Source organism: Artemia sp. Qi Xiang Cuo, chromosome 5 (assembly GCF_049724085.1).
Source record: "Artemia sp. Qi Xiang Cuo chromosome 5, ASM4972408v1, whole genome shotgun sequence".
NCBI lineage: Eukaryota > Metazoa > Arthropoda > Branchiopoda > Anostraca > Artemiidae > Artemia > Artemia sp. Qi Xiang Cuo.
In genome coordinates, this window is record NC_142798.1 from 61,781,107 (window position 1) to 61,808,109 (window position 27,003).

General features: G+C 33.4%; 1 protein-coding gene across 17 annotated transcripts in view; it reads right to left on the reverse strand.

The window, feature by feature from the left end:
* LOC148952349 (uncharacterized) overlaps positions 1-27,003 on the reverse strand; it is a 255,070-nt gene that overhangs the window by 26,440 nt on the left and 201,627 nt on the right. For 13 of the 17 annotated variants that reach the window (XM_089089821.1, XM_089089819.1, XM_089089820.1 and 10 more), the window contains 4 exons: positions 21,126-21,214; positions 19,460-19,549; positions 15,677-15,721; positions 2,898-2,934 (listed from right to left, as the gene is read on the reverse strand). In XM_089089821.1, coding sequence (XP_088945947.1) covers positions 2,898-2,934; positions 15,677-15,721; positions 19,460-19,549; positions 21,126-21,214 — 261 coding nt within the window. Of the gene's footprint in view, positions 1-2,897; positions 2,935-15,675; positions 15,722-19,459; positions 19,550-21,125; positions 21,215-27,003 lie in introns of all 17 variants that reach the window. The other 4 variants (XM_089089816.1, XM_089089813.1, XM_089089811.1 and 1 more) reach the window with 3 other exon arrangements.

A 27,003-nucleotide genomic window follows, 5' to 3' on the forward strand; every position in this document is an offset into this window, starting at 1 on the left:
GACAAGTTATTTCCCCGTTATATTAGCATTGTTGGCATGTATATATACAGATGAATATGAGGCATAGTCTCTACTTCCTAACCAACAGAAAATAGTTTCTAACGTACTTTTCCTAGATTTAATGACTTGTATTATCCCAAATTACGGTTTTAAATTTTTTCCTATCAGAATGTTTTTTCCTTGTTTCAAATTTATTTTTTATCAGTGTAATAATTTTTTATCTAGTACTTCAACAGGTTTATGCTTTATAAATACTACACTAAAACATAAAAGTTACATTCCCTGATGTATTCCTAAAAAAAAAAGATAATCTATTATGAATACTAACCAATCATTGAAAAATAATCTAAAAACAAAAGGGAATGATACGCACTTAATTAAGATGTCGACAAAGCCTAAATTTCCAAATTTAGGGGAAAATGAAAGTTCACATAAGTGAATTCATCTAGTCTCTGCTTACTCTATGTTACTTTTTATTTGTTATTTCTGAGGGGGAGTACCGGGTTTGAGCCTCCGCCCCAAAATGTTTATCCGACTCGTAAAAACGCAAATAAAATGTATAGAAACAACAATTTTTGCGTTTTTGAAGTTAATTTCATAACCCCCAGAACAAAAATTGGATATACCCTTGAAACAATCCCTTAGTTTTCAACCCTGTTTTGTTACTTAACCACTAGTAAATTTATCGGTTTGCCATAAAATTTAATATCAGATTATAATAATCAAAATTTACAGAACCCACATGAGATCAACAGTTAAATTTATAGTTAAAATCACCATGTGTAGTCAGTCTTGATCATCAAGATTTAGAATATCAACATGTAGACGATAGCTTGTAGATTAATTTTGGTAAATAAGTAGCAGACTATAAAGTAGCATAAAAGATAGGCTGATGGTTTTGGAAGTTAAGGTTCGATACTTGGTCAAATGATAAAATTAGAACACACTTCAGCTAAACGAAAAACAAACTTGACAGATATAAAAAAACAAAATTGCAAAGTTGAGAAGCCAAGCTTCACTAACGTCAAAGATTAGTCAAGTGGCCCTTACACTAGCAATGTTTTGCTCAAATATTCCTTTTAAAATCCCGGTAGAAAATTTTCTATGGAATCACTAGAGGCCCATTAATTTGCACCATGGTTTCTTATACTATAAGGTACGTATTGAAGTTATGGAAGTAAATTATTTAGGGAGAAAGTCATTTTCAGAACCTGGAACTGCACCGTAAATTTCTTGTCTTATTTTTATGTCAAGCTTTCAATGCTATATCCTTTTCCCTAAAAACTGTTTATAGTTTGAAATCATTTGTATTTTCATAATTTTTATATCGTTGAATGTGGTTGCTAAAAAATGGCGCTTCCCACGTAGAGAAAATTTTCACCAAAATGCGTATTGGTGTTTATACTTGATCTTCGAAAAGGTTCAAGAAATATCTGCATAAACGTAGCATCGCATAGAATCTTACATGCCTTTAATAGGCCCTTAGGGCAAACTGTGCACAACAGTGAGCAAAGGCCTACGCTATTGGTAATATTTTTGTCAGTTTACTATAGGCAATAATATTGGTAGCGTAAGAAAAGCAACCTAACAACTTGAAAGTCTTCCACTTTAAGTATTGGAGAAAGAGCCGCTAGCTACTATTTATAACCCCATCTATTTAGAGCTACGGTTATAGCTTATGGCACTAATTTTTAAAAGAGCCAAGGTGCTTCTATAATTAACAAATATATCCCTTTAATCTGCCCATTTGTCCAACATATTTTGATAACAGGCCTTCATCTTACTTCCAAGATTTGTTTCCCGAGGAAATAAAAGAATATTACGGTAATAGAGCCCGGACCCCATAGCTTTATTAGGAAATTTATTTTCCTAAGGATCTAAAAGATTTATAGTTTGCTGAAAGCTTATAGCATTGAAAGCCTGAGGCACACGAGGAAGCAAATTTTTTACATTTTACATAGATTTATACTATATCTAAATTATGAGCTATATAAACTTCTAAAGAAATGACTAAAAAAAATGTATAAAGATGGGCTGAGCACCAGGACCTATCCTTAGCCCCTCCACTTATTGCAGTAACAATCAAAACAACTTATTATGTTCAATTAATCACAATGTTTGCTCCATCAGAGACTTTCTCTCTGCCTCTATGTCTTCCCCCCTATCACTTTTGCTTCTTGACCTTCTTTAACTTTGCTCTCTATTTTTGTCCCGCCATCTCATGCATCTCACACTCTCTTCCCATCTGTCTTAAAGGTTTGTTATTTACGTAGTAATGTCTTAAAAATTAGCATTTGTTTTTATCCAACTGTCATATAGTCTACCTGGCTTTTATGGCTTTGACAGATTTACACCAGCACCTCCCCTTAAAAAAATTGTTGTTTGAAGGCCTGGGGGGAGGGGTTGAACTATTCTTACATTTGACCTCCTAAGATCAAAATTCGTCTTCATTAGTATGATTATATTGAGCTCTGAGTAACGATTGACAACATTCTATAGATATTGGGGAGAGGGAGGAGGCTTGATCTTTCTCACTATTTCTTTCCTTCGTTATTAACTATAATTCAAAAAGGTTATTCATTCCCCTTTACTATGTCATTTACGCAGTCACTTGTGTGCAGCTTAGTAATAATGGTGAATTGAGTTGAAGGACTCTTGTAACGAAATAAAACATGATAGCCCATATCTGTTGATTGAATAAAAAAATATTCAAAAAGATTGAATAAAAATTTCACTGCAAAAGGAATGATAGACTTTCTACTTGTGCCTTATGATTGCGTGTGAATTCTATAATGAACACCTAGAAACACCTCTACATTTTCACAGACAAACGAAAGGAGGTTCTACTTCCAAATATAGGTGGATACCTTGTATTTCGTATCATCAATAAACACTTACTCGTTTGATTATAATGGGGCGAAGGCCATTCTCAATCTAGAAATATAGCTATATCAGTCCATGCATTAACGCGCTGATCTAATATGGTGATGATGGTTTGGTTTGTAACTATAAAATATGAATGACCAGCCGAGTGTAAAATCCTCTCACGTTTTCTGTTTTACAGTCCAGTGGGCTTTTGAATAGCAAATGCTGGAAATGTCATAATATGCGGGGCGGAATTCTATACTGTTAACTGTAAACACGCCCTGAATTCAAAGCGTAAATGGAAGATATCATCTAAAAGAACAACCATTACAAATTGTGACTCAAACTTATTTGTTCTTATTTTATTTAAACAATGGTAAAGCGAGGGAAAAAATTGTGTTTTTACATTCCCATCAAAGATTTAATGTAATCTCCATTTTTTAAGTCCATACTTTACATAATAAGAAACTAAACACCACAGTTCAGATGGCTTTTGGTATTCAATATTTGCATTAATCCTTTCCAAATGGGATGTTGAAGATGATGGTTTTTGATGGTCAGACAATTAAGATACAGGTTTTGAAGTTTGTCTTCCAAATAGCTTGTATTTGTCAGCTATTTTTATTTTAGTGCCTGAGCATTAAACGAGCCACTCACATGCCAAATTGGTTAATTCAAATAAGCAGTGGAGAACAAGACAAAGAAGTTACATCGCCTGCTTGATAATATCGCATCGTTTGACTAAAAACAATCTAGAATTTGGATGTGTTTCTTCTATATGTCTCTTGAGTAGTATGGGAAGTCAGGCTTTTTGAGCACAAAGTTAGTCAGGGTGCCTGTGAGTTGGCCAGGGCCGTGTCCAGAGGGAGATAGCGGGTTTGGACCCCCCTCCTAAAATGTTCGTCTGACTCGTAAAAATGCAACAAAAATGCATATGAAAAAATTTTGATTCTTTTCTTAAAGTTTTTTTTTGTAGCGCTGCTCCCCGAAAAAATCCCTACAAAATTAAGTCATGAAAGTTTTTGATTAAAAATTCTTTAGAAAAAAGTTTCATAGCTTCAATTTCTAAGCCGACCACGATTTCAAGAAATCCTGGGAATTCCTTGGGAAATAGCAAGGACCTCGGGAGTCCAGGACAAATAGGATCTTGAATAGAATAAAAAGAATCGAAACATTTTTTTTTTTACTTGTTTTTAAGTTGAGTTGTAAGAATGTATGTACTTTTTAGAGGGGGTAAGTGAAAGAATAGACATAGATCGACTGTAGACGACGAGAATCATGAGCGGATATTCGGCTATTTCGGCTCCAAGCCACCGAGAAGTTAACTGGGACATAAAGTTATTAAAACAAAAAATACGTTGAAACTAGACAGAAGTAATCAGAAGGGGAAATACGACTCCAAGCCACTAAGAATGATATTTCACAAAAGGCATCTTGTGCCGATCGGCAAAAACTGATCGGCAGTTTTAAACCGATCGGGCATCTCAGAATTTTCAATCTATGAGATTTACTGAGTTACTGTGGATTCAGTTTGAATGAGCAATTTTCCAATCCTTACAATCAACAGAACTTGATGGTGTGAAATAAAACTGTTTCATAAAGCTAGACTCGTCAAAAGGGCAATTAAATATATTTTTATATCGATTAATTTGATAGATTCTACTCTATCAGACATAAATAAGATGATTTGATAAAATCTCCTTTTAAAGTCTTTTATTATAAATTATGTGTTTGCTCTACATGTAATTTTAGTTCCGAGAAAAATCCTCGGCTAACTTTGTTATGAAGTGTACCGTTTAGTGCTTTATGCTGAGAAACCACGGTCGGTTTTTCGGAACAGTGGGCATTTTCGCATTTAAATCGTCTTATCATATGCAGCGCAATAGCGCTGCCTAAGTAAATAACGATGTTGGCACAATGCATTTTTTTTTTTTTTTTTTTTTTGGTTTCCATACCAGGGCACTTCGTATCAAAGCAGTTGTCGTAGAAACTTCGAAAAGCGCTCATACGATTGGAAATTGGAGTGGCTAGTGCCCTTTTTAATAGTCGAAAGTGATTGGGGGAAACTACCCCCCCCCCACGACCATCATTCCCCCAAACACATCCAATCAAAATTTTGATATAGTCATTTTGTTCAGCGTAGTTGATTTCCAGATAGAAAATTTGTTTTTGAGGAGGACACTCCTCCACAACCCTCAGGGCAAGGGTTTTAAGTTATGCCCTGGGGGCATATAAGAATGATGTTGGCATACTGTATTATTTACTATTTTGTTCCGTTAGACCAGGGCACTTCGTATCGAAGACGTTGTCGTAGAAATTTCGAAATGGGCTCATTCGATTGGAAATTCGAGTGGCTAGTGCCCTTTTTAATAGTCGAAAGTGATTAAAAGGAAACAAACACGCCCACTATTTCCCGAAACACATCCAATCAAAAATTTTAGATAGTCATTTTGTTCAGCGTAGTTGATTTCCAGATAGAAATTATCTTTTTGAGGAGAACACTCCCATCAGCCCTGAGGGCAAGGGTTGTCAATTATGCCCTGGGAGGATATAAGGTCTTTATAGAACGCTTTGTCGTAGAAACTTCAAAAAGGGTCATTCGATGGGAAATTGAAATGGCTAGTGCCCTTTTTAATAGTCGAAAGTGATTGGAAGGCAACTAACACCTCTTCCACGCAAGGCCGTAACCAGGGGGGGGGGGGTTACCTGGTTTAACCCCCCCCCCCAATTTTTGACCGAGTCGAAAATAAGTCGAAAATTAGTAAAACCTAGGTAAAAATCAGTAAAATTAATCGAAAACTGAGTCAAAAATTAGTGAACCCCCCCCCCCCCCGAAAAAAAATCCTGGATCCGCTCCTGCTTCCACGCGCACCATTCCCCCAAACACATCCAATCAAAATTTTCAGATAGCCATTATGTTCAACGTAGTAGAAAGTTCTGGAAATTAAGTCTTTGAGGATGACAACCCCAACCCTCAGCGCAAGGGTTGTAAGTTATGCCCTGGGGGCATATAAGGTTTTATTGAAAGCGTTGTCGTAGAAACTTCAAAAGAGCTCATTTGATTGGAAATTGAACGGGCTAGTGCCTTTTTTAATAGTTGAAAGTGATGGGAGAGCGACTAACGCCCCTCTGACGCCCACCATTTTCCCAGACACATCTAATCAAAACTTTTAGATAGGCATGTTGTTTAACGTAGTTGAAATTTCTGGAAATTATGTCTTAGAGGATGGCAACCACCCTCACAGCCCTTAGGGTAAGGGTTGTAATGTATGTCCTAGGGGCATATAAGGTGCTTATAGAAAGTGTTGTCATAGAAACTCAAAAAGGGCTCATTCGATTGGAAATCGAAAGGCCTATTGCCCTTTTAATAGTCAAAAGGGATTGAAAGGCTTGAAATTTTTATAGTAAAGATCGATGTCGGTCTAATGTGTGATTTTTTTGTTGTTGTTGTTTTTTAGACCAGGGCACTTCCTATCGAAGGAGTTGTCGTAGGAAATTCGAAAAGGGCTCACTCGATTGAAAATAGAAAGGGCTGATGCCCTTTTTAATAGTCAAGAGTGATTGGAGGGCAACTAATCCCCCTCCCACTTGCCCATACTGTTTAAAAACTAAATGTTGCCTTAAGATTAAATCAAAATGCACTGTGTTAATGCTAATTCCCAATAAGGCATCTCAGCAGTATCCCAGGAACGACTGAGGATATTATGTTCAAACTTTCAAGGCTACTTCTGCTCTTAAAATTTAACAAAATCAAAATAGCGTAAGTGTACCCAAGCTATCAAAGAAAGCAAGCAGATTTTTTTGCGAATGGTATCAAGTTTTCCATTTCAGGGCAACTAGAGGAGGTATGAAACTAAATTAAACACTACTATTTGTGTCCAGATTTTTAAAAGGGTGTATGTTGTTAAAAATTGGTGAAAATTTTTCTCCAGCATACAATTAGCAGGCCAAACTATAAATTCTTAAAAAAAAACAAAAGGTTTAAATTATAATTTTCTTTCTCCCTGAAAAGACTGTCAATATAAAGCGAACAGAAATTAATTAAAAAAACTTTTCACAAAATAATTTTTTCAAAGAAAAGTAAAGAACTCTATTGAACAAAAAATGAGCAAAAATAAGATAAAATAATCTACCAAGCGTGAAACTACCGCAAATTAGCATCGATAAATAAATGAAACCTAAAACGAACAAAAATTACAATAAATAACTGAGTAAAACTCAAAACGAGCAGAAATTAACATAAGTTGGGCTCAAAACCCCCATGCCTTCCCAAGGCCGGAACATAATTTGCACTTTACTGAAAAAAATACAAATGAATGTGTATTGTCAGTTTAATATACATATACTGATATTTGGTAATCAAAATGTTAATTTTATTTGATTTATTAAAGTTATAAAAGTAAAAACATTTATATTTTTTCAGTAAAGTGCAAATTATGTTCTTGCCTAGGAAAAGCATATGGGATTTTGAACCCAACTTATGTTAATTTCTGCTTGTTTTGAGTTCGACTCGGTTATTTATTGTAATTTCTGTTCGTTTCGGGTTTCATTTATTTATCGATGCTGATTTGCGGTAGTTTCACGCTTGGTAGATTATTTGATTTGATTTTTGCTCATTTTTTTTTTAATGGAGTTCTTTACTTTTCTTTGAAAAACTTGTTTTGTGGAAAAAGTTTGTTAATTAATAACAAAAAAGAAAACAAATTTTTTTGAATTTTCCCAGAATATTTTTTAAGGTCCCCAAAATAGTTGAAACGCCCAATCCTAAGGGCTTGGAAACATTAAACTACAGACTGGCTGCGGAGCAATGGCGGTTCTAGTCCCTCTTGCGCCTGGGGCAAAACATGGGTTAGCCCCCCTCCCTTGACTCTCAAAAATGTTCGTTTATAAGAAGATTCTTATTTGTAAAAAATTCATTTATTTAGATCCAACTTTTCTTATTTTATATGGGAAAAGATATGGGATAAATGAAAATTTCGAATTCAATTTGGTTATACTTACTGTCAACTGTGCCCTCTACTTTTTTTAATAAAACAAAATTTCAAGAATCACAAAATGATTATAACCGTAAAATTATCTGAAATTTTGCGCCCCTAAAATGTCTGCGCCTGGGAAAGATTCCACCCTCCCCCCCCTTGAAACCGCCTCTGAGGGGGTGTCAAAAACTATCAAGATATAGTGTTTGAAAGATAAAAATAAACGTAAATTACAGATAAAATCATTTTTTTTATACAAAATATGAAACGTATAGAAGAGTCATTGATTAACCTGTTCAACCCTTCTATATGCTCTAGTTGTTATTCCTTTGAAGTCTGAGAACTAAGAAATTGCTCTGAAGTTTGAGAGTTGGCATACTTCCAGAATTACTAGTTGAAGTAGAGACTGTGATAATTTGAGTTCGATAATCCAGTGCGTTGAGGATCTAATGCTATAGAGGGGTGGAGGTAATAAAGCCACACAAAGTACATTTATTAGCCAACATTTTTTTTTTACCTAGTCGAAGAAGAAGACACTAATAGACCAAGGAGGATTGAGGATATGTTCGACTACCCACGAGAAAGATAAGAATTACTTTACATGTCGTTTTTTACATGATCTACTCCACATAATATGAACCAGGTTTATTAACTCATTACATGCATGGCCTTATCTATGCTTTTTATTATGTATAAACTTTTCAAAAACATAAAACTCAATGATTTTAGCCAGAAATAGTTAGTTATATTCAAAAACTGATCACACCCCCCACTTTCAACTGCTCCCTTTCGAAAGAAAGGAGGCTTAGCCCTATAATTAGCTCTTCCCTGTCATTTGAGGAAGTATGTTTAGACCAAAGTATAAACACATACTGAACAAGTACTGACAAAACTCTCCAAAGTGACCCCGCGTACCTCAGCGCCTCTAGAGGAAAAATGCTGTACTACTTAATCGCTCCGAGCCAATAAATTAAATTTAATACAGCTTTTACGGAACAAGTATAACCTACGGAACTTAGGCTATTATCCCCCAAACAGCAATGAGAGGGGCCGGCAACTTAACCTGTGAAGTGGAAGTGGAGTCTTTAAAGGGAAACATTAGTTGTTCTTTTTTTTAATATTAAAGCACTTGAATTAAAATTCTACTTTAGCGTAAAGAAACTTACTACGCATATAAAGGAAACTTTTATTTTATTAAATACGCTTAAGTATACCCTTATTCTCAAAGCATTACTATACAAGATTAGGTTGTGTAACACACTAAACAATAGGGGTGGTAGCCCCCTTAATCTTAAAATTACCTGGAATATAGTGTGTAATGTTTGTTACGTTTATAGTGTTTATAAATTAAAGAAATATATATATTTTTTTTTAAATGAAACTAAAGGCCAACGTTAAAACTTGACATGAACATAAATCGCATTGTATATGAAAGGGCTGTAATTTCTTTAACATCATTCTTTACATTGAAGTGTGACTTTTTTCCCACAATTTGTGCCCTAGAGATTTTGTACCTTTCGAAAATGAAATAAGATAATAAGAAGTATTTAAAAAAATATTTAACACTAGTTCTAGAATAAAATGGTATATTCACTAGCATTTACTTAGGATAATACAATTTTCAGTTCAATGTTCTGAAAGTCAATAGGTCAATACAACAATTGCAGTTACCAATTAACTGTATTTGTTGCCCAATGAAATGCTTTCAGAGAAGCCAGTTCAACCTTTACCGTGAACAGTCGGACGTCAGGGAATAATGAGCTAACAGCCCCATTATTCATGGATATTTTCTATTAGTTTTTAAGGTTCAATGTCGCCCTTTACTTTTGCTTGACTTTTTTTTATCTCTAATCTCCTTTAAAACAGGCAAATATTGATATACGAAGAGAAAGGCGTTCCCCACAATCTGAAAAACATTTGGGGTTTTTGGGGGGCGTGTCCCCAAATGCCAGATACTCAGTTACCTTAGGGTATAGGCTTCCTGAAATAGTAAAGAAAAGTACTAGGATCATTTTAATGCTTAATCCTCCAAATACAAGTGAAGTTAAATTTTTTCGGAAACAAGTTTTGAGCCCGATCTGTCATGTCCTTTGTAAATTTAAAATTTTTTTCTATGAAGTGTTAATTCTCTTGTTCTAGGCATGAACGCATTGTTTATAATAAATTTTGAATTTAGCGAGGAGTCTAGGTAAAGAAATCCATTTTTTTGTATGTGGAGCAACTCAATTCACAACATCCTTGTATCTCTTTTGTGACATGTTACTTGAAGAAATATATCTAAGAGGGAAGGTGATTGTTGAAATTACATTATCTCCTTGTATAGTAAATCAATTTATTGCCGCCTAAGTTCCAAATGCCAAAACTGGGAATTAATTAAAAAACGAATTAAAAATTATGACATACTACTCAATCAGAGACAATATTATGTACAAGGAGAAAAATAAAAAATCAAGGCATCTCAATTTGTTTTTTAATATTTTAGACTTCCAACTCAGCAAATTTTCTAATTAGATTGATAAAAAAATCGTTGACAGAACTACCACAGAATTTAAGGTTGTATAAAAAGGACCTCACAACGAGAACATTCAACAATATGATTGAACATGTACATGTTGACTATTCACAGCAGTTCAGGACTTGAAGTTATACAAAAAAAAAAAAAAAGTTAACAAGGCAAAAAGAAGAGATTCGTTCCACTGTATCTTGTTCAAATTTATAGCCTCATTTCAAGTATCCTAAGATTGCTTCTTATAGCTACTACGTACCTTGGTTCGTGTGTAAAATTTGCCGAATTAAGTGTATCGTAAAACTAGCAAAAAAGCACTGCCTATGCATAAAAAGGGGAAACAGTATGCAAATTACAAATGCAGTAGTAACGTACAATCCTGCTATAGAGAAACAACAGTAATAAAAAGTTTAGTAATGATAGCGATGTAATAAGCAACATGGAATTCAAGATATATTTCTAACGAATAGTAAGTTCCTCTCCCCTTGGAATTTTTAATCCCTCTTTGAAGTGGTAATCTCCAATAGCAGAGATGTGGCCAACAATAGACCTGCTGAGCAGATACATATGGGAAAGGCCTAAGTTGCCCTGTAACCCGAAACGAATTAAACCCACTCTTGAAATGAAATGTCGGTTACATCCCTGTTCTTCTTGGTTTCTAGTAAATATTTTAATGATGAGCATATCAGATGTCGAATTCAAATTATATTAGTTTGATTAATCCAATTAGAGGGAAAATTAGCTCCCTTCATAGTTAGAAGTTAGCCAAAAGATCGTCATAAAGCCATTGGAATAAGATTGGAACTTTTGTGAATATTTTCGTATATAACTGCTTTAAATTAATCTAAATTAATTCATCTTAAATTAATTTATGTTCAGCTATGATAGTGTCATACTAAAGAAGAATGCAGTAAAACTTAAGTAGCTGCGGACAACATATATTCATCAAACTGATTGTATCACATAGAACATGTTAGGTTTACTGCTAAGAAAACATAAAGAAGCCGCGCCAATTTTGATTTATTAAATTTGCCACATCAATTTATCTTGGTGACAGCTATGGTTCTTAAAATTAAAATTCCTTTTTTTTCTGAAACTGGTATTTCTTTAGCAAAAGGATGAACCAAGATTAATATATTTGCACGGCTAATTTTCTGAAAGACAATTAAGTTTCCAAAAGAAAAGAATACAATAGTTTGCTTAAACAGGGTATAGTCGGGGTTTGTAACTCAAAAAAGATAAAAGGGTTGTTGCTTTCCTAGTTTCCTCAGTCTGTATCTTAGGAATGTTGAGTGCATTAGACTTGTTTTGCAATCAAATTGCTCATGGCAATGAACAATAATTAGAAAGCTTTCTTATTAGAAACCTTGTTAGTAGTATTTGAAACTATAAATTCGGAAATCCCAAAAATGTCGAAAGAACCCACTTTTTGCGGTGATTCTTAAAAGTACGAAAATCATTATATTCAAAGTCATTTAACGAAAAATATAAACCTAAGAAAATTTGCATTGTTATAGAAGTATGAAATGGTCCAATCAGAGATACAATCTTTACGAGAATCCAACTCAATATATCTGAGATTCCCAAAGGGGATATTTCAGCCTTGTATTTAAAAAATAGGAAACGTGTGTTTTACCTTAGAAGTATAGCCTAGTCAAGAAAGGGCCCTTTTTCGGCAGGGTAAGCGTATCGAGTTATTGTTTGTAAAGATTGGAAAAGTCCTCATTCAAACTTGAATCCTCAAAAATTTACTATTTCTAGCCATTTTGTTTAACGAAACAATAATTTTGGTCGAAACAAAGCTAAAATCCCATACAGTGAAAATTCTGAGATGGTCGATAAGTTAAAACTATGAAGAAAGCTTACATAAAATACCCAGCTCCTGAGGACGCAATGCCTTTGGATGGTGCAAAAAAACTCTCTAGTTCAGATTAGTTTATGAGAAAATATAAAAAAAATCGAATGAAAGTAAAAAATCGACCTTAAAAGTTAAAACGAAAAGAAATTATATTATATAATGAGGTGGAGGGGGCTGCTAGCTCCTCAACCTCCTTCCTTTAAGCTTTTCTTTTAAGTTTTTTCAACTGAAAGTAAAGAGGAACATTAAAACTTAAAACGAAAGAAATTATTACGTATATGAGGGGGTTCACCTCCTATTCAATACCTCGCTCTTTACGCTAAAGTTCAAATTTTGTTCGAATCCCAAATACCTGAATCACAAAGGCCGTTTAATTAGAATAGATAGCTCTTTCGAAAGTACTAAAAAAAACACACATATATATATATATATATATATATATATATATATATATATATATATATATATATATATATATATATATATATATATATATATATATATATATATATATATATATATATATATATATATATATATATATATATATATATATATATATATATATATATATATATATATATATATATATATATATATATATATATATATATATATATATATATATATATATATATATATATATATATATATATATATATATATATATATATATATATATATATATATATATATATATATGTATTATTTCTCTAGTATAAGAGCATTCAATGATGAAGTACTAAGAAAAAAGTCACTTGGGGTATCAGTCCCTCTGTTATATAGGATATTTTCTGTTTGTTTTAATTTTGCTTTTTTACTTTCATTTGAAAACTAGTTTTGTTTAATCTAATTTCTGTTCGTCTCTAATATCATGTTCAATATAATGTAGGTATGAGTGGTGCACCTGCCCAAAGTAGTCCTGTCATTTACGCTAAAGTTTAAATTTTGCATAAGAATGTCTCAAAAATGAAAATCGCCCCTAAAAAGTGTGATAAATGATCTTTTTCAAGTGGAAACTTAAATCCCGAAATGATTTTCCGGTTGCGATTTGTTTATATTTTAGCAGAGGATTCGTTTGAAAAACATTTTTCCTTGGAAATGCTACCTTCCTTCCACCGTTGTGCAGGCAAGCATACGGTATGATATTTATCACACAAATTCAAGTACAATCTATTACAATGTTATACATGCAACCCCCTGTGTTAGGGGATATAAAGCCGTTTATGGGGGAAAATCAAAGAATTTTTTTCTGTTGAAATAAAGAACATTGAATCTCGGTTATTTCACTCGAGAATTTAATATCTTCATTTGAAAGTTGATTCAACTGACATTTCTTTAATTCACGTACAGAAGTAGATAGCTTTACTGAAGTGAGAGGGGAGCAGTGCCTAAATCTTAAAAAGGTGCTTTTCCAGGACCAACTTTTTTAAATTTTGGTAAGAGATCCTTTAGATGAATTTGGAGCAGACGAACATGGTTTACCCCTTAACCTCCCTTTATTTAAATTAACTTAAAATTCCTTCAAATGAAAGGTGGAGGAATGAGCAAATATCCTTGCATTACAAAGATTTTGACCCTAAGATGGAAGATTATACCCATTTGCTTATCTTCACAAGGAGACAAGGCAGCGGACATCTCTCTAGCTTTGAGATTTTTCCAAAGAGCCTCCCTAAGAATTGCAACCTAGAGCTCTATTTTTGAATCCCCCCCCCAATAAAATAAGGTTATGCACTTTCCAGGGGCAATCATATTGCGCCAATAGGCACCATAAACAGTGAGAATGCTCATTTGGATGATTTTTTAATTTGTATAGTATTTAGAAACTTGGGCATTATATGGGCCTATCTAAAAAGTCAAGTTTGGTTAATGCTAATGAAAAAAAATAGGATAAATATATAATAGTTTATAAACAAATTTGGGCTATATATTTGCACATTAGGAGGGGGGGGGGTGTTGGTAAGGCATAGCATATTTTAAATACGTAACCTAACCTAACCTATGTACTTTTTTCTCCCCCTAAACCCCAAAAAACAGTATTGCATTACTGTATAGCGGTGTCTTGAATTAACCCGTCAAAAACGGCCTTTTCGTGACTGGTTTCCTTGTAAGGGCCCATATAGTGTCCAAGTACCGTATTTTAAGTAGGAGACAATTAGTACTCTATGACTGTTAAGTAGTAGTCAATGAACTGTTTTTTTCATAGTTTTATGTGGAAAAGCTATAGTCCACACACTATAGTCCACAAAATATAGTCTATAATTTGCCTTTTATGAGCAAATTATAGACGAGCCTAAAAACACACTTCGCACTTGAAAGTATAGCATGAAGTTAAAACTGAAAAAATTACATGTTCAAAAATAAAGGAGATGTCTATCCCCTTAGTCCAAGATTTTTATTTGAAATTTTAGTTTACACTATACTGAGGGCTTGTTAGAATGCAATAAATATAACACGTTAATAAATACCAGTGTTTTATTTACTTACTGTCTTGCCCAACCTTTGGAGTGAAAGCTTTACAGCTTTCCGTATTTTTGGAACCGGAAGATACTTAAAAGCAAACAGGCCTACACCTAAATAAGCAAATTCATTATTGAACCACTGTGAAAAAAGTTAATTCTCTGGATTGGTCATTACTTTTATTAAAGCGAAGTTATAATTTAGCTAAAAATTCGGGGTATTAGTTTCTTCGCATTTAGAATAAAACTTACTCGCATTAATTAATCGCTCTTTACTTTAAAGTTCACCTTTACTTTAAAGTTTACTTTCTTAATTTATCACTAATCAGCCCCCTCCCAACACACATATTTAGGGTGATTTCGGTTCGTTTTACCTTTTCATATATCTCTTTACTTCTAATTTAAATCTGGAATTTAGCGGCATTTGTCAAAATAAGTACTATGTGACAAATATACATCAAAATATAGTTTGTTGAGACATGTACCTATACAGAGGGTAGAATTTTTTGTATCTGCCCCTGCTCGATGTCTTTATTCTTTTTTTCATGATTTCTTTTATTTCTCATAAATTTCAACAATTTTGTTATATTCTTTCAAGTTTAATTAAACGTCCCTTCTCCTAATACCGGACTTTTTTTCGTCCTTTCACACCACCGAATCTTTTTTACTAAGTGATTTTCCGACCACCAACACACGCAGCGATTTATCTTGAGTTCAACATCTAAGGAGCAGGGAGGTAGCTCATATTGGAAACATAAACTAAAAACAGTTGAAACATATGAAAAATATGAAACATTAGAAGCAAAATTCAGAAATTTCGGAGTTTTGATACTTCTCCGTCTTCCTTTTAAGTTTTTCGGGAATTTTACACAATATTGTAATCTATTTTATGAAGTGTTTGTCGTTACATGATTCATTATGACAATTTTTAACAGCTCATTTTTAGCCTTACAATTGTTATTTTTATTTTATTTAATATTATTATACCTAAGAACGTTGGAAATTCACTTACCGACTCCCCTTTATCTCCTTTGTCACCTTTGACTCCAGGGTATCCCTGTAAAAAAGGTGATTTTAGGGAAAGAAATCACAAAAATCAAAACAATGCAATAAACACATTCCATTTCTTAGAACAATGCGCATAGAGTCAAATTCTCCCTTTTCTTCTTATTCTGGGATTTCGACAGCATTCTTTTGACGGAATTCTTTCAAGGGGATCAGCACGTAAAGATCACCATATCTCTTAAAGCCAAAACAAAAAGTGAAAAAAGTTAATTACTTTTGAAAGACAGACTGTTGGAAGAAATTACGAAAGGCAAGTAAAAGGAGTCAATTTTAGGATGGGGGGGGGGTGAAATTAAAAAAAGAAACAGACAAATTATAGTGGACACACACGATAGGAAGCCATAAAAAAGATTGTTATGTAATATTATTGTTATATATGCAAAGTTATATAACTAGTTGTTTGTAACATTTGTTTCAATAACAAAATATTAAATCTTGACATTTCGAAGGGAGCGATGGAGAAAGACCCCGACCTAATTTGGGTGATTCAACAATCTTTTTTGGCTCAATAAAAAATCTGTAAATCAATATATCTACCAAACCGTTCATTGTCATTAAAGTTTGTAAATAGAAATTGAAACAATAAAACAAAAACTTGTGATTAATATACACGTCATATCAGAACAATTCAGCTTTCATGGTGATTCAAAATATGTAGAATTCATTAAATTTAAAATTATCAAAAAAAATCTACTATTTGAAGAAGATTTGTAAAATTTTAGGGGGGGGGGGAACAACCCCTAAAAAGTGAGATGATGATATTAATAAAAAATGCACCGTCAAATTAAAACTGTCCAACAGTTTTTTATTTAAACCGACTGCTTCACATTCCTATATACAAAGAAAGCAAAATTTTTGTAAGGATGGTCAAGTATTCAGCTTAGCTACTTTTTTTTAACCAGATGTCATTGTTATTAAACCAGTGGCTGCGAAATTTTGTGGTCCACCAAAAATGGGGGATCGGTTCACTATTTTATACGTCAAAACGACAAGTTTGGCTTAGCTAAGACCGAAATGCCATCCAACGGAAATCTGAAATGACCAATCAGTTAAGAGCCATCGAAAAATTTATATAGTCTCCAATTTTCAGAGGCCATATTGTCATTCAGCAGCATATTTATCAGTAAGAATAAATGAAGTCCATAGAAATGACCGGTTATTGTTGACCGCTCATACAGTAACGTTAATGGCAATCACACAGTATTACATACTCGCACGCAAGCTATTAGACGGAGGTCAATGGTTCTTTTCCCTTTTTTTGGGGGGGGGGGAAGGGATGTCCTCTAGACCGGCACTGGGAGGTATTTACCTCCAACTTCCCTTAATTTAGAGGAGTATATTTGATATCAGTGTGCAATATGAACAGTGAGACGCTGAACTTACTCTCACTAAGGTCTAAGTTAAACTTTGAGGCATATGGGGGCGGGGGTGTGGAAGCTCACATTATACAGCACTATTTCTGTTAATTATAAGTTCTAACTTCCGCTCTTTACTTTCATTTTATTACTTGGCCAATTGAGGGGAAACAGAGAACATTGGTGGGAAAAACTTATGGAAAAGTAAACAATGAGAGTAATCAAAAGACTTGATATCTTTCTATTTCGAGTGATTTATGTTTTATTTGTTTTTATTTATTTTTATCGCTAATAAATAAAACCCTCTATTTACTTGCCGTGAACATATCAAAGAAGTAGTAGTTTTCATTAGAAGCAATAATTATTCAGACAGTTAGAAAAGTCAAAACAAAACCGAATACTCCGGCAAGCTTCTTCACCGAGATGTATTCACCCCAAATAAACACTTCATCTTAATTCATATCCCCTTGAAATTGGATCAATGGACCCAGTTGGAAAAACTATTACCTAAAAATGCAATTTTTATATTTTGACCCTCCCCCCCAGGTAAACTTTTGACCCCCAAACTCTAAAAGTTATATCTGTGCACACCTATGTCCAATATAGATACATAACAAGAACTAATATAAGATCATAACTGTAAAAGCAAAAAACCTTCTTTGTTAATCACCTTTGAAAGCCAAATCTAATTTACTTTTTGCAATTTAATTCATAATTTGATTAGCTAATTTATTATGATATCAAGCAAACGTGGAATACAGAAGATTTATTACGTGTCTGGGAAACAATTAACAGAAAATAAGAATGTGAGAAATCGGAACGCTTGGACTTGCTTTCTATTTAGTGATTGATATTTTTATATCTCTACGCATTTATTTTTTTTGCAGCAAAAATCTGGAAAGGATCTTTACGCAGGTATCTCAGTGCAAAAAAAAGAGAAAAAAAAACAACAAAAACAGAAAATAATATTGAAAAAAGAGACAACTTGAAAATGAATCATTACAAAGGAAAATATTAAATTAAATTACAAAAAAATTAATTAGATAGCTAAATTAATTAAATTAAAAAAAAATTAATTAGATAGTTTTTTGTTTAGAGGGATTGATGTGTGTATTGTTTTATACTTTCCATCGATCTTTGATCTGCTTATTTGTTTTTCTAATACAATGTGAAAGTTTTGTATTTTTTTATAATAGCTTGAGTTTTTGAATAGTGGTACAATTTTATGGAAATAAAATATTATTTTGTCTTATCTTGAATAAAATTGCAGAGGCGAACCTTCTAGATCTCGTAGTTCGCACAAATGATGTCCTGCAGTACCTGAATACATTTACTGGTTTCAGTTTTTTAAGTGTTAATGTTAGTAAAACTAATTATATGATTTTTAGCCGTACCAGTATTGTGATAAATTCTTTGGATATTATTTGCTTTGGTGGTATTAATCAAGTTTTTGAAACGAGGTATTTCGGATTTTTGTTGATTGTAATTTGAATGAAACACAGTAAAATTATATCGTCCAAGGTAGCAAGATGCCTGGGTTTCCTTCGTCGTTTTCGTAATTTTTTCCCGGTTTCAGTTATTTATGGTACGATTATCCAACCTTATATTGTATATGGGTGTGCTCCTTTGGCAAGCAATTTTTAGTCTAATTATAGAAGAATCCAGACGATTCAGAATAAAGCAGTCCGTCTTTTGGGGGAATTTGCTAATTTTAGTGATGCATTTATTTGTTATTCCCATTTTTAAATTTTGAATGTTGGTCAGTAACAAGATCACCAGTTATTAACACTGGTATACCAATGTTTAAATGGTGTTTCGCTAGCTTGTTTTGTGGATATTTTTTCTATTAATTCTGATTGTCATTCTTGTCAGGCTAGGAATGCGGATAAGCTAGTATATGAGAAAAGAAATACAGTGAGATCAATTCATGTGCTTCGTCACGTAAGTCCAACCCTCTGGAATAACCTCCCGGGCTCTGAATCAGTTTCTTCGTTTAAATCACAGGTCAAAAAGTTCCCACTTGGTCGAGATACAGAGTAAAAGCTGGTCCCTTGTTAGTGTTTAGTTTGTTTGTTTGTTTTTTCTCTCTTTTCTTCTTTTTTTCTTCTTCTTATTGTTTTTCTTCATTTTTTTTCTTTTAGTGTATTTATTTATATGTTATTGATTATGTAAATTAATTAGTTAATTGAGTTACGACACACGGCTTATTTGACCTTCTAGTAGTGGCTATGTTGGTTTAATTTTATTTGTTGTTCCCCGAATTGATCAATAAAGGAATCTCATCTCTCTTACTTTAAAAATTAAAATTTAGCAGGGATAGCTTAAAAAAACACATTAACATAAATATTCACTTTGAAAAGAATGAGGGTGCTTACTGGTGGTCCTGGAAGGCCAGGGGGGCCCATGAGTCCTGGAGGACCAATATCTCCGTATTCACCTTTTTCTCCTTTAGTACCTGGTTGGCCCTAAAACAAAAAAAAAATGATTGAAATATGAGCTCATTAAAATGTTAAAAAAATTAATTAACAAATAGTTAATTACAATCATCTGTAACTAGTTGTAAATCTGTGCGGTTGTAAGAGCAAAGTGGGTCCTTGGATCTGTCCTCACAAATGGCCAATTAGATAAAATATTGCATCCAACGCCATAATAAGAAAGTTTTCAGGGTTTTGTTTAACATAGTAACTGCAATCTGGGAAGCAGTAAATCATCACTAAAGGGTTCAAGGTACTCTTCTATTAAACGGACACTTTTATAAGGTGCTAGTTTGGTTAATGCTAATGAAATAAAATAAAATAGGATGAAGATATAATAGTTTAGAAACAAATTTGGGTTATATATTTGCACATTAGGGGGGGGGGGGGCAAGCATAGCATATACTAAATACATATCCTAACCTAGGTACCTTTCCCCCAAAAACCCCAAAAAACAACACTTTTAATATCTTATACGCAATTAAAACCACGTTATACATTGTATTTCTTTACAACGGTGTCTAGAATGATCCCGTAAAAACGAGTTTTTCGTCGCGTCTCCAGTTTGACATTCCATAAACACTAGATAAAAGAGTCCGTTTAGTGAAAGAGTGCCGGGTTCAATATTTTAATTGCATAAAATCATTACAGCGAGGCATGTACCCATGCACTTTGTTTTGGAGCCCAGTAGTATTAAAAATAATCGACAATTTGAGTAAGAAGTGCCCAGAAGTTCGGAAAATTTAGGATTCCGGGTGGGGGAGAGAGTCAGGCCCTAAAGCCTCCTCCCCAGTTGCGGATCCAGGGAGGTGTTCCCCCTAGCGTTGTCTAAAGTAGTGTAATTTACTTAATTAACCCAAGTTTGCGTTAATTAAACTTGCTTTTAACGCAAGTTTATAGGATCAACCTATTTTGCCCCCCCCCCCTAAAAAGATCCTGGATCCACCCCTGCCCCCCCATGCATACACCCCTGAGGACTATGTCCACGAATGAGCTCGAAGGTTGAACGATTGAAAAAAGACAAATAAGAGAAATATCAGCTCATTAAAATGCATTTAAAAGCTTGTAATTAACAAATCGTTAATTGCTATCATTTCTTAAGGTGCATATAAGGTTTAAGTTATCATGCAAGTAAACCTCGCCTACGAGGATGCATAAAATGTATCGCATGTATTTTACATATCCAGAATTGCTACAAATGATTGTCTTAACATTAATTTGATCTGTGAACTTTTCAGACAGGTAACCAAAATCTTTGACGGATTTAAGCTTTGCGTGTACCATGAATGCCATATATGAATCACGTAATGTAAGACCTATCCCATCTGATACGATACTCACAAATTTTCTTAGGGGTCTAATAACCAAACTAATTATTCAAGCACATATCAGATCACTTTGATTTAGTAAAAAATAACTGCGGGAGTTTGGTCGCAAACTTCACTAGCTTATTAAGATCACACCTTGCAAGTAATAACGTTGATGGATGGCCCCATCTACGGCTAAATCTTAATGATAAATGAAGGTAATTAACAGAGACGCTTTGATTAAGGTTTAAATAACTTACCGGTAAGCCCGGTGGCCCTTGTGGACCCGGTTCACCATTCATTCCATCTGCCCCTGGTGCTCCACGAACACCAAAATCACCCTGGATGCCTATATCAATAAAAGAAAAGAATAATTAATAACTAACTATATTATTACAGTTAGGAAAGCACCCTCAAACAAAAATAAAGCCAGGTTGGGTCTTAAGCTTGAAAAATAAAAATAAACAAAATCACACGGATGTAATAATTGTTATCATAGGCAGCGCAATAGCGCTGCCTAAGTAAAGAACGATGTTGGCACAATGTATTATTTATTTTTCTGGTCTTGGCCAGGGTACTTCGTATCGAAGGAGAAACTTCGAAAAGGGCTGGTTCGATTGGAATGGCTAGAATTTGTACTTTACTGAAAAAATTCAAATGAGTGTACTGAAAAGATGTGCATTTTCAGTTTAATATACATATGCTGATATTTATTCGTCAAAATCTTAATTAATTTTTGATTATTTAAAGTTATAAAAATGAAAACATTTAAACGAAATTTTTGTACTTTACTGAAAAAAATCCTTTTAAATGTTTTCGCTTTTATAACTTTAAGAAATAAAAAATAAATTACGATTTTAAGGAATAAATATCAGCATATTAAACTGACAAGGCACATTTTTTCTAGTAAATTCATTTGAAGTTTTTTCAGTAAAGTACAAATTATATTCTGGATTTTAGAAAGCATAGGGTTTAGAACCCTACTCAGATTAATTTCTGCTCGTTTTGAGTTTGACTTATTTTAATTTCTGTTTGTTTTCGGTTTAATTTATTTATTGATACTGATTTGTGGTAGTTGTATGATTGGTTAATTATTTGATTCTATTTTTGTTTATTTTTGGTTTAATGGAGTTCTTTACTTTTTTTGAAAAGCTTATTTTGTGCAAAAAGTTTTTTTTATTAATCTTTTAAGCAAAAGGGGTTCTTCTATCGTCGGCCCAACATACCAACAAAATGAAAAAAAGAGACAAAATTACAACTAATACTTCTATTTACATTTTTACAATTAATTTTAAGGCTTTGTGGCATAACTCTTGATTACATTGGGCTTGAGTCAGAGGGGGGTATGGGAACTAAGGAGGAATTTCGGTAGAGAAATTGCAAAATTTGGCTTTGAGATATTTAGAAATTGATCAAGCAGGTTTTTATTTGGATCTATATTTATCATATATTCGAATTTAAATTTTTGAAAAGAAAAATGTTTTTCTTCACTAATTAGACTATTTTTTCTCATTAGAAATTACCCAGTCTTAGTCTTGGAAATGTATTTTCTCGGACTGCATAAAGTATTTCAGAAACATCGTTGATTTTGTGAGTTCTTTTTCAGAAATACATTTTAAAGAAGTAATATCTTCTTTTCGTGCCTAGTTTTAAAAGGCTATCTTTCGTTTTCCCCTTTTTGATAAGACATTATTACCCCTATATTAGTGTATATTTGAGCATGTTTGCTTGATAAATCTGCCTTGCCTCAAGTTTAGACTTATAATTTTTTCTGATATAAATTAAATAGTTAATAATTTTTACTTTTAAAGGCGAAAACTATATTAACTGTTAATCTCCTTGATCAAGCTTATTTATACAAGGACATCGTACCGCTTTTGAAAAATAAATTTCAGCTCCTGAATTTCATAGAATATGTCTCATCATAAGAAATTGCAAAAAAAAAAAAAAAAAATTGCGACAGGTGCTTTTATTTTTCAGCAATAGTTTGTCTAAGGATACAACTTACATCTCTTTTTTTGAATGAACTAAGGAAAATTTGAATTACTAGCTCCCCATCAGGTCTCCGTGAACCATCCAAAGGGAGGGTTTCTTTAAAGGAATGGTTAAAAATTGTGGAACTGGCAACTGCTTTTGGCAGTTCTTCGGGCATCAAAGTAATTTGGACAGGTAACACATGGTACATTTCCCTTGTTGATGACTCCCCTCTAGGCTCAACTGAGTTCATTATATTTTGGAAAAATCTTTGCGTGAGTAAGACAGGGTTGCCACCCCTAGTTATGTCACTATTTCTAGTGATTTTTTATATTGCCCAAACAAAAAATAACTAAATTTGCACATACATCACTAGATTATTGAAGAAAATCACTAAATCAACCCGAAAATCACTAAAATGTAGTGATTTTTTGTCATCGGATGGTAACCCTGGTGCAAGAATATGATGTAAGTTCAGCTTGCCTTGCCTGTTCTGGTCTTCTTATAATAGTTTTCTATAATAGTTTAATCGGTACTCTTTCACTAAACGGACTCTTTTATCTAGTGTAAATAGAATGTCAAACTGGAGACGCGACAGTTACCAGGACAGATAAGTGAGAGATACCCGATCATAAAACGGTTGTTAGAGTGGAATTAAGTGAAACGGGTGATCTGTTAAAATTAAAATTTAACATTCACAATGTTTTATTATTTAAAAAACAAAAAACAGAACTTTGCTCCCCCCCCCCTAATGTGCAAATATATAGCCCAAATTTGTTTGTAAACTATTATATATTCATCCTATTTTACTTTATTTCATTAGCATTAACCAAACTAGCACTATATAAAACAGTCCGTTTAATAAAAGAGTACCGTTTGATCTTGTCAATCATCAATGGACACCTACAAGAAGAGGGGGAATTCGAGAGTTAAAAAGGCCTTCGTTAAAATGCCTTACTTATACCTTTGTGATTATTTTCTGTGCAATTCTTTGCATAAATGCCCCCTCCCCTAAAAAGGATATTTAAGACCCTATTCTACCATCAACCAATAGACTTGATCAATTCTGATTTGTTGCAAGTCATAGAAAGATTCAACAACATTAGAAATGGAATTGGGCTAAAATGGGCTTAAAGGGAATTGGGCTAAAAATGAACCGTCTTATGGAATTTCCCCATCATTTCTTATTTCATCCCCAAATTGTCGGTTCCAGATTTTTTTTTTTTTTCGTTAGTTTATGGCATCGAAGACAGATTTTTTCATAAAACTTGAAATTCAATCTTTCATTATTCACCATATAATGTAAAACTGAATTCAAAAATTCATAAATATTTATACCAATAGAGAAAAGGGGGATCATAAGGTCAAGGTTGTTAGGTTGAAAGGCAGAGATTATGATCAAATTTTTAAACTAAACAATTCTGGGCGATTGCATTCTCACAAAATATTACAAGAGCATCAAAGTATCATTCATAAACCGGACAACATTTTGATTCTTAATTTGTCGATAGTAAACAGTTTTCAGGGACGGAGAGACTCGCTGAAAATTTTCGTCAAGTCATCCAGACATACACTTTTCCACCTTTTTAAGAGAAGTGAAACGACCTCTGTTTTGGGGTACTGGATCCATGTTCCACTTATTATAATATAATTTTCCGTAACTAGAATGTCTTAGTTATGTTTGTTGTGTTTACTTTTTTAAAATAATCCCTTTCTCAATTATATTATGTCCAGCCCATTGACCACTTTTATCACATGTATAGAATGAAAGCAAGAGATTGATTGCCATTGGCCGATGTAGATATTGGCTATTGTAGGGAGGAAATGTACGAGAAGTTGGAAAACGCATATTTGAAATCATTAGTGATTTTTTAGCTTATTGAAACTTCATGAAGGTTTTTTTCCTGATTCATGTAGCCTAATGTCAATAATAAATTTTGCCACAAGTATAACCACAAGATGGTGCTCTTCAGGTGTGTAGCTCCAGCATTTTTATTTGGGGGGGGGGGGGGGCGAGAGGGTTCTTCGTCCGCAGAGTCAGGGGGCAAGGGCTATATAATAATTTTTCTTGAAATTATTGTGAGGGAGCAATCCCCCCCCAACGACGCCACTGGTGCTCTTAATTATATAACGACACAATTTGCCCAATTAGTATAAGCACTAATTTACCAAAATGTTTTCTTATTTGTCAACTTTCATAAAATAACTAAATCTTATTATTTTGCTTTCGTAAAGCAGCCTCTTTCTCAATTACATTATGCCCAGCTCATTGTCAGTATTCATAATGGGTTAACAAAAAGGAATTTTGACCACTTTTATCCTATGTATAAAATAATAGCAAGAGACTGAATGTCATTGGGCGATGTAAATATTGGCTGTTTTAGGGAGGAGAATTCCAGAAATTAGAAAACGTGTTTCTGAGTCATTAGCACTTGTTTTTCTTACTAAAACTTAATGAACGGTTTTTTTTTCAGATTCATGCAGCCTAGTGTCAATAATTTTTGTCATGAGTCTAATCATAAGAGAGTGCTCTTAATTAAATAATAACACAATTTCCCCAAGTAGTGTAAGCCTCAATTCATCAAAATATTCTCCTATTTATGAACTGGGAAGCAATTTAAGACGATTCATCAAGGTTATGTAGCAAATAAGGTCATCAGAAGCAGTCAATTCCTAGTTAACGGCCTTTCTTCTATTAATCTTCGGGATAGTTGGTTGAGCTGTCATCATGATGATAAATAGGTTTAATGTTGACTATCTGAGAGGCGAATCCGTAATTGCAGGTCAAAGGTATAGACAACATAGCCAAGATGTTTCAATTCTAGCTATAGACGGGAAAATTGTGTGGGAAACTAATGAGACTAATGAAAAAATAAGCGCCCAAAGTAATACTCAAAATATGGATTAATGATTATATGGGTTAATGATTATATTAATATGGATTAATGATTATAAAGATATACTTGATTGGAATCAGCTGATGGAATTTAGAATCTACAATTGATGCAGGAGAAGTATTTGTGTACCCTCAAATCTCGATAAGTTAGCCCCCCCCCCTAATCCAAAATCTTGCATATATGTCTGACATTGACGTTGGTTGGATTTTTCAGGCTGTTGGAAATTGAAACTGTGTAATTTACACTGGGATTTTTTTTTGGGGGGGGGAGATATTACATGCCTAACACGTTTAAATTTTAGTTGTAGATTTGAGGAATGTTGTGCTACAAATTGATGAAATACAAAATTATAAGACCAAAATTGTGCCTAAATCTCTGACAATAACCAACTGTATTATAGACAAACTGCGGTTGCTCAGTTTCAAGGTCACCCAATGGCAATGACAAGTTTCCTTCATTTTCAAAACAATCAAGACATGCCAAACCAAACTAAGTTTAACTGATATCGTTATAGTGGGCTTAGCCCGAAGGGCATGGAAAGCTGGTAAAAGGCTGATTTTCCGACGACTTAGCATGGGGGAAAAAAACCGGACAGTATTCTTACTTTTACTACATTGTCTAGGATCTTCTCATAAAAGTGGGAAATTTTGCAGTCAATCGGATAATTGAGGATAATAGTACGTATTCTTATGGGATTCAAGCTGAAATTTCTCTGTGAGCAATAAATTTTAGGTCAATTTATAACTTATCCTAACCGAACATAAAATAATTTATGTTGAAACAAAAATTGTCATCTCCTGACACGTCTTTGCAAATAAAGCGTGGTTCTCGTCTGAAATCAAATAAAAAACAATTTTTTTTCAACTGAAAGTAAGGAGCAACATTAAAACTTAAAGCGAACAGAAATTACTAAGTATATGAGGGGGTTCACCCCCCAGTCAATACCTCGCTCTTTACGCTAAAGTTCAAATTTTGTTCCAATTCTTTAAAAATGATCTCTGAATCACAAAGGTCGTTTAATTAGAATAGTTGGCTCTTTTGAAAGTACTAAAAAACTTTAGCGTAAAGGGTGAGGTATTGACTAGGGGACGAACCCCCTCATATACGTAATAATTTCTGTTCGTTTTAAGTTTTAATGTTGCTCCTTACTTTCAGTTGAAAAAAATTCCTTTTTATTTCATTTCTGATCGTCTTTGAAATAATGCTGAGAAATCCGGCGTCTCCTTCATAGAAATGTCCCTTCCTCCATGAAAATATCCTCTAAGAA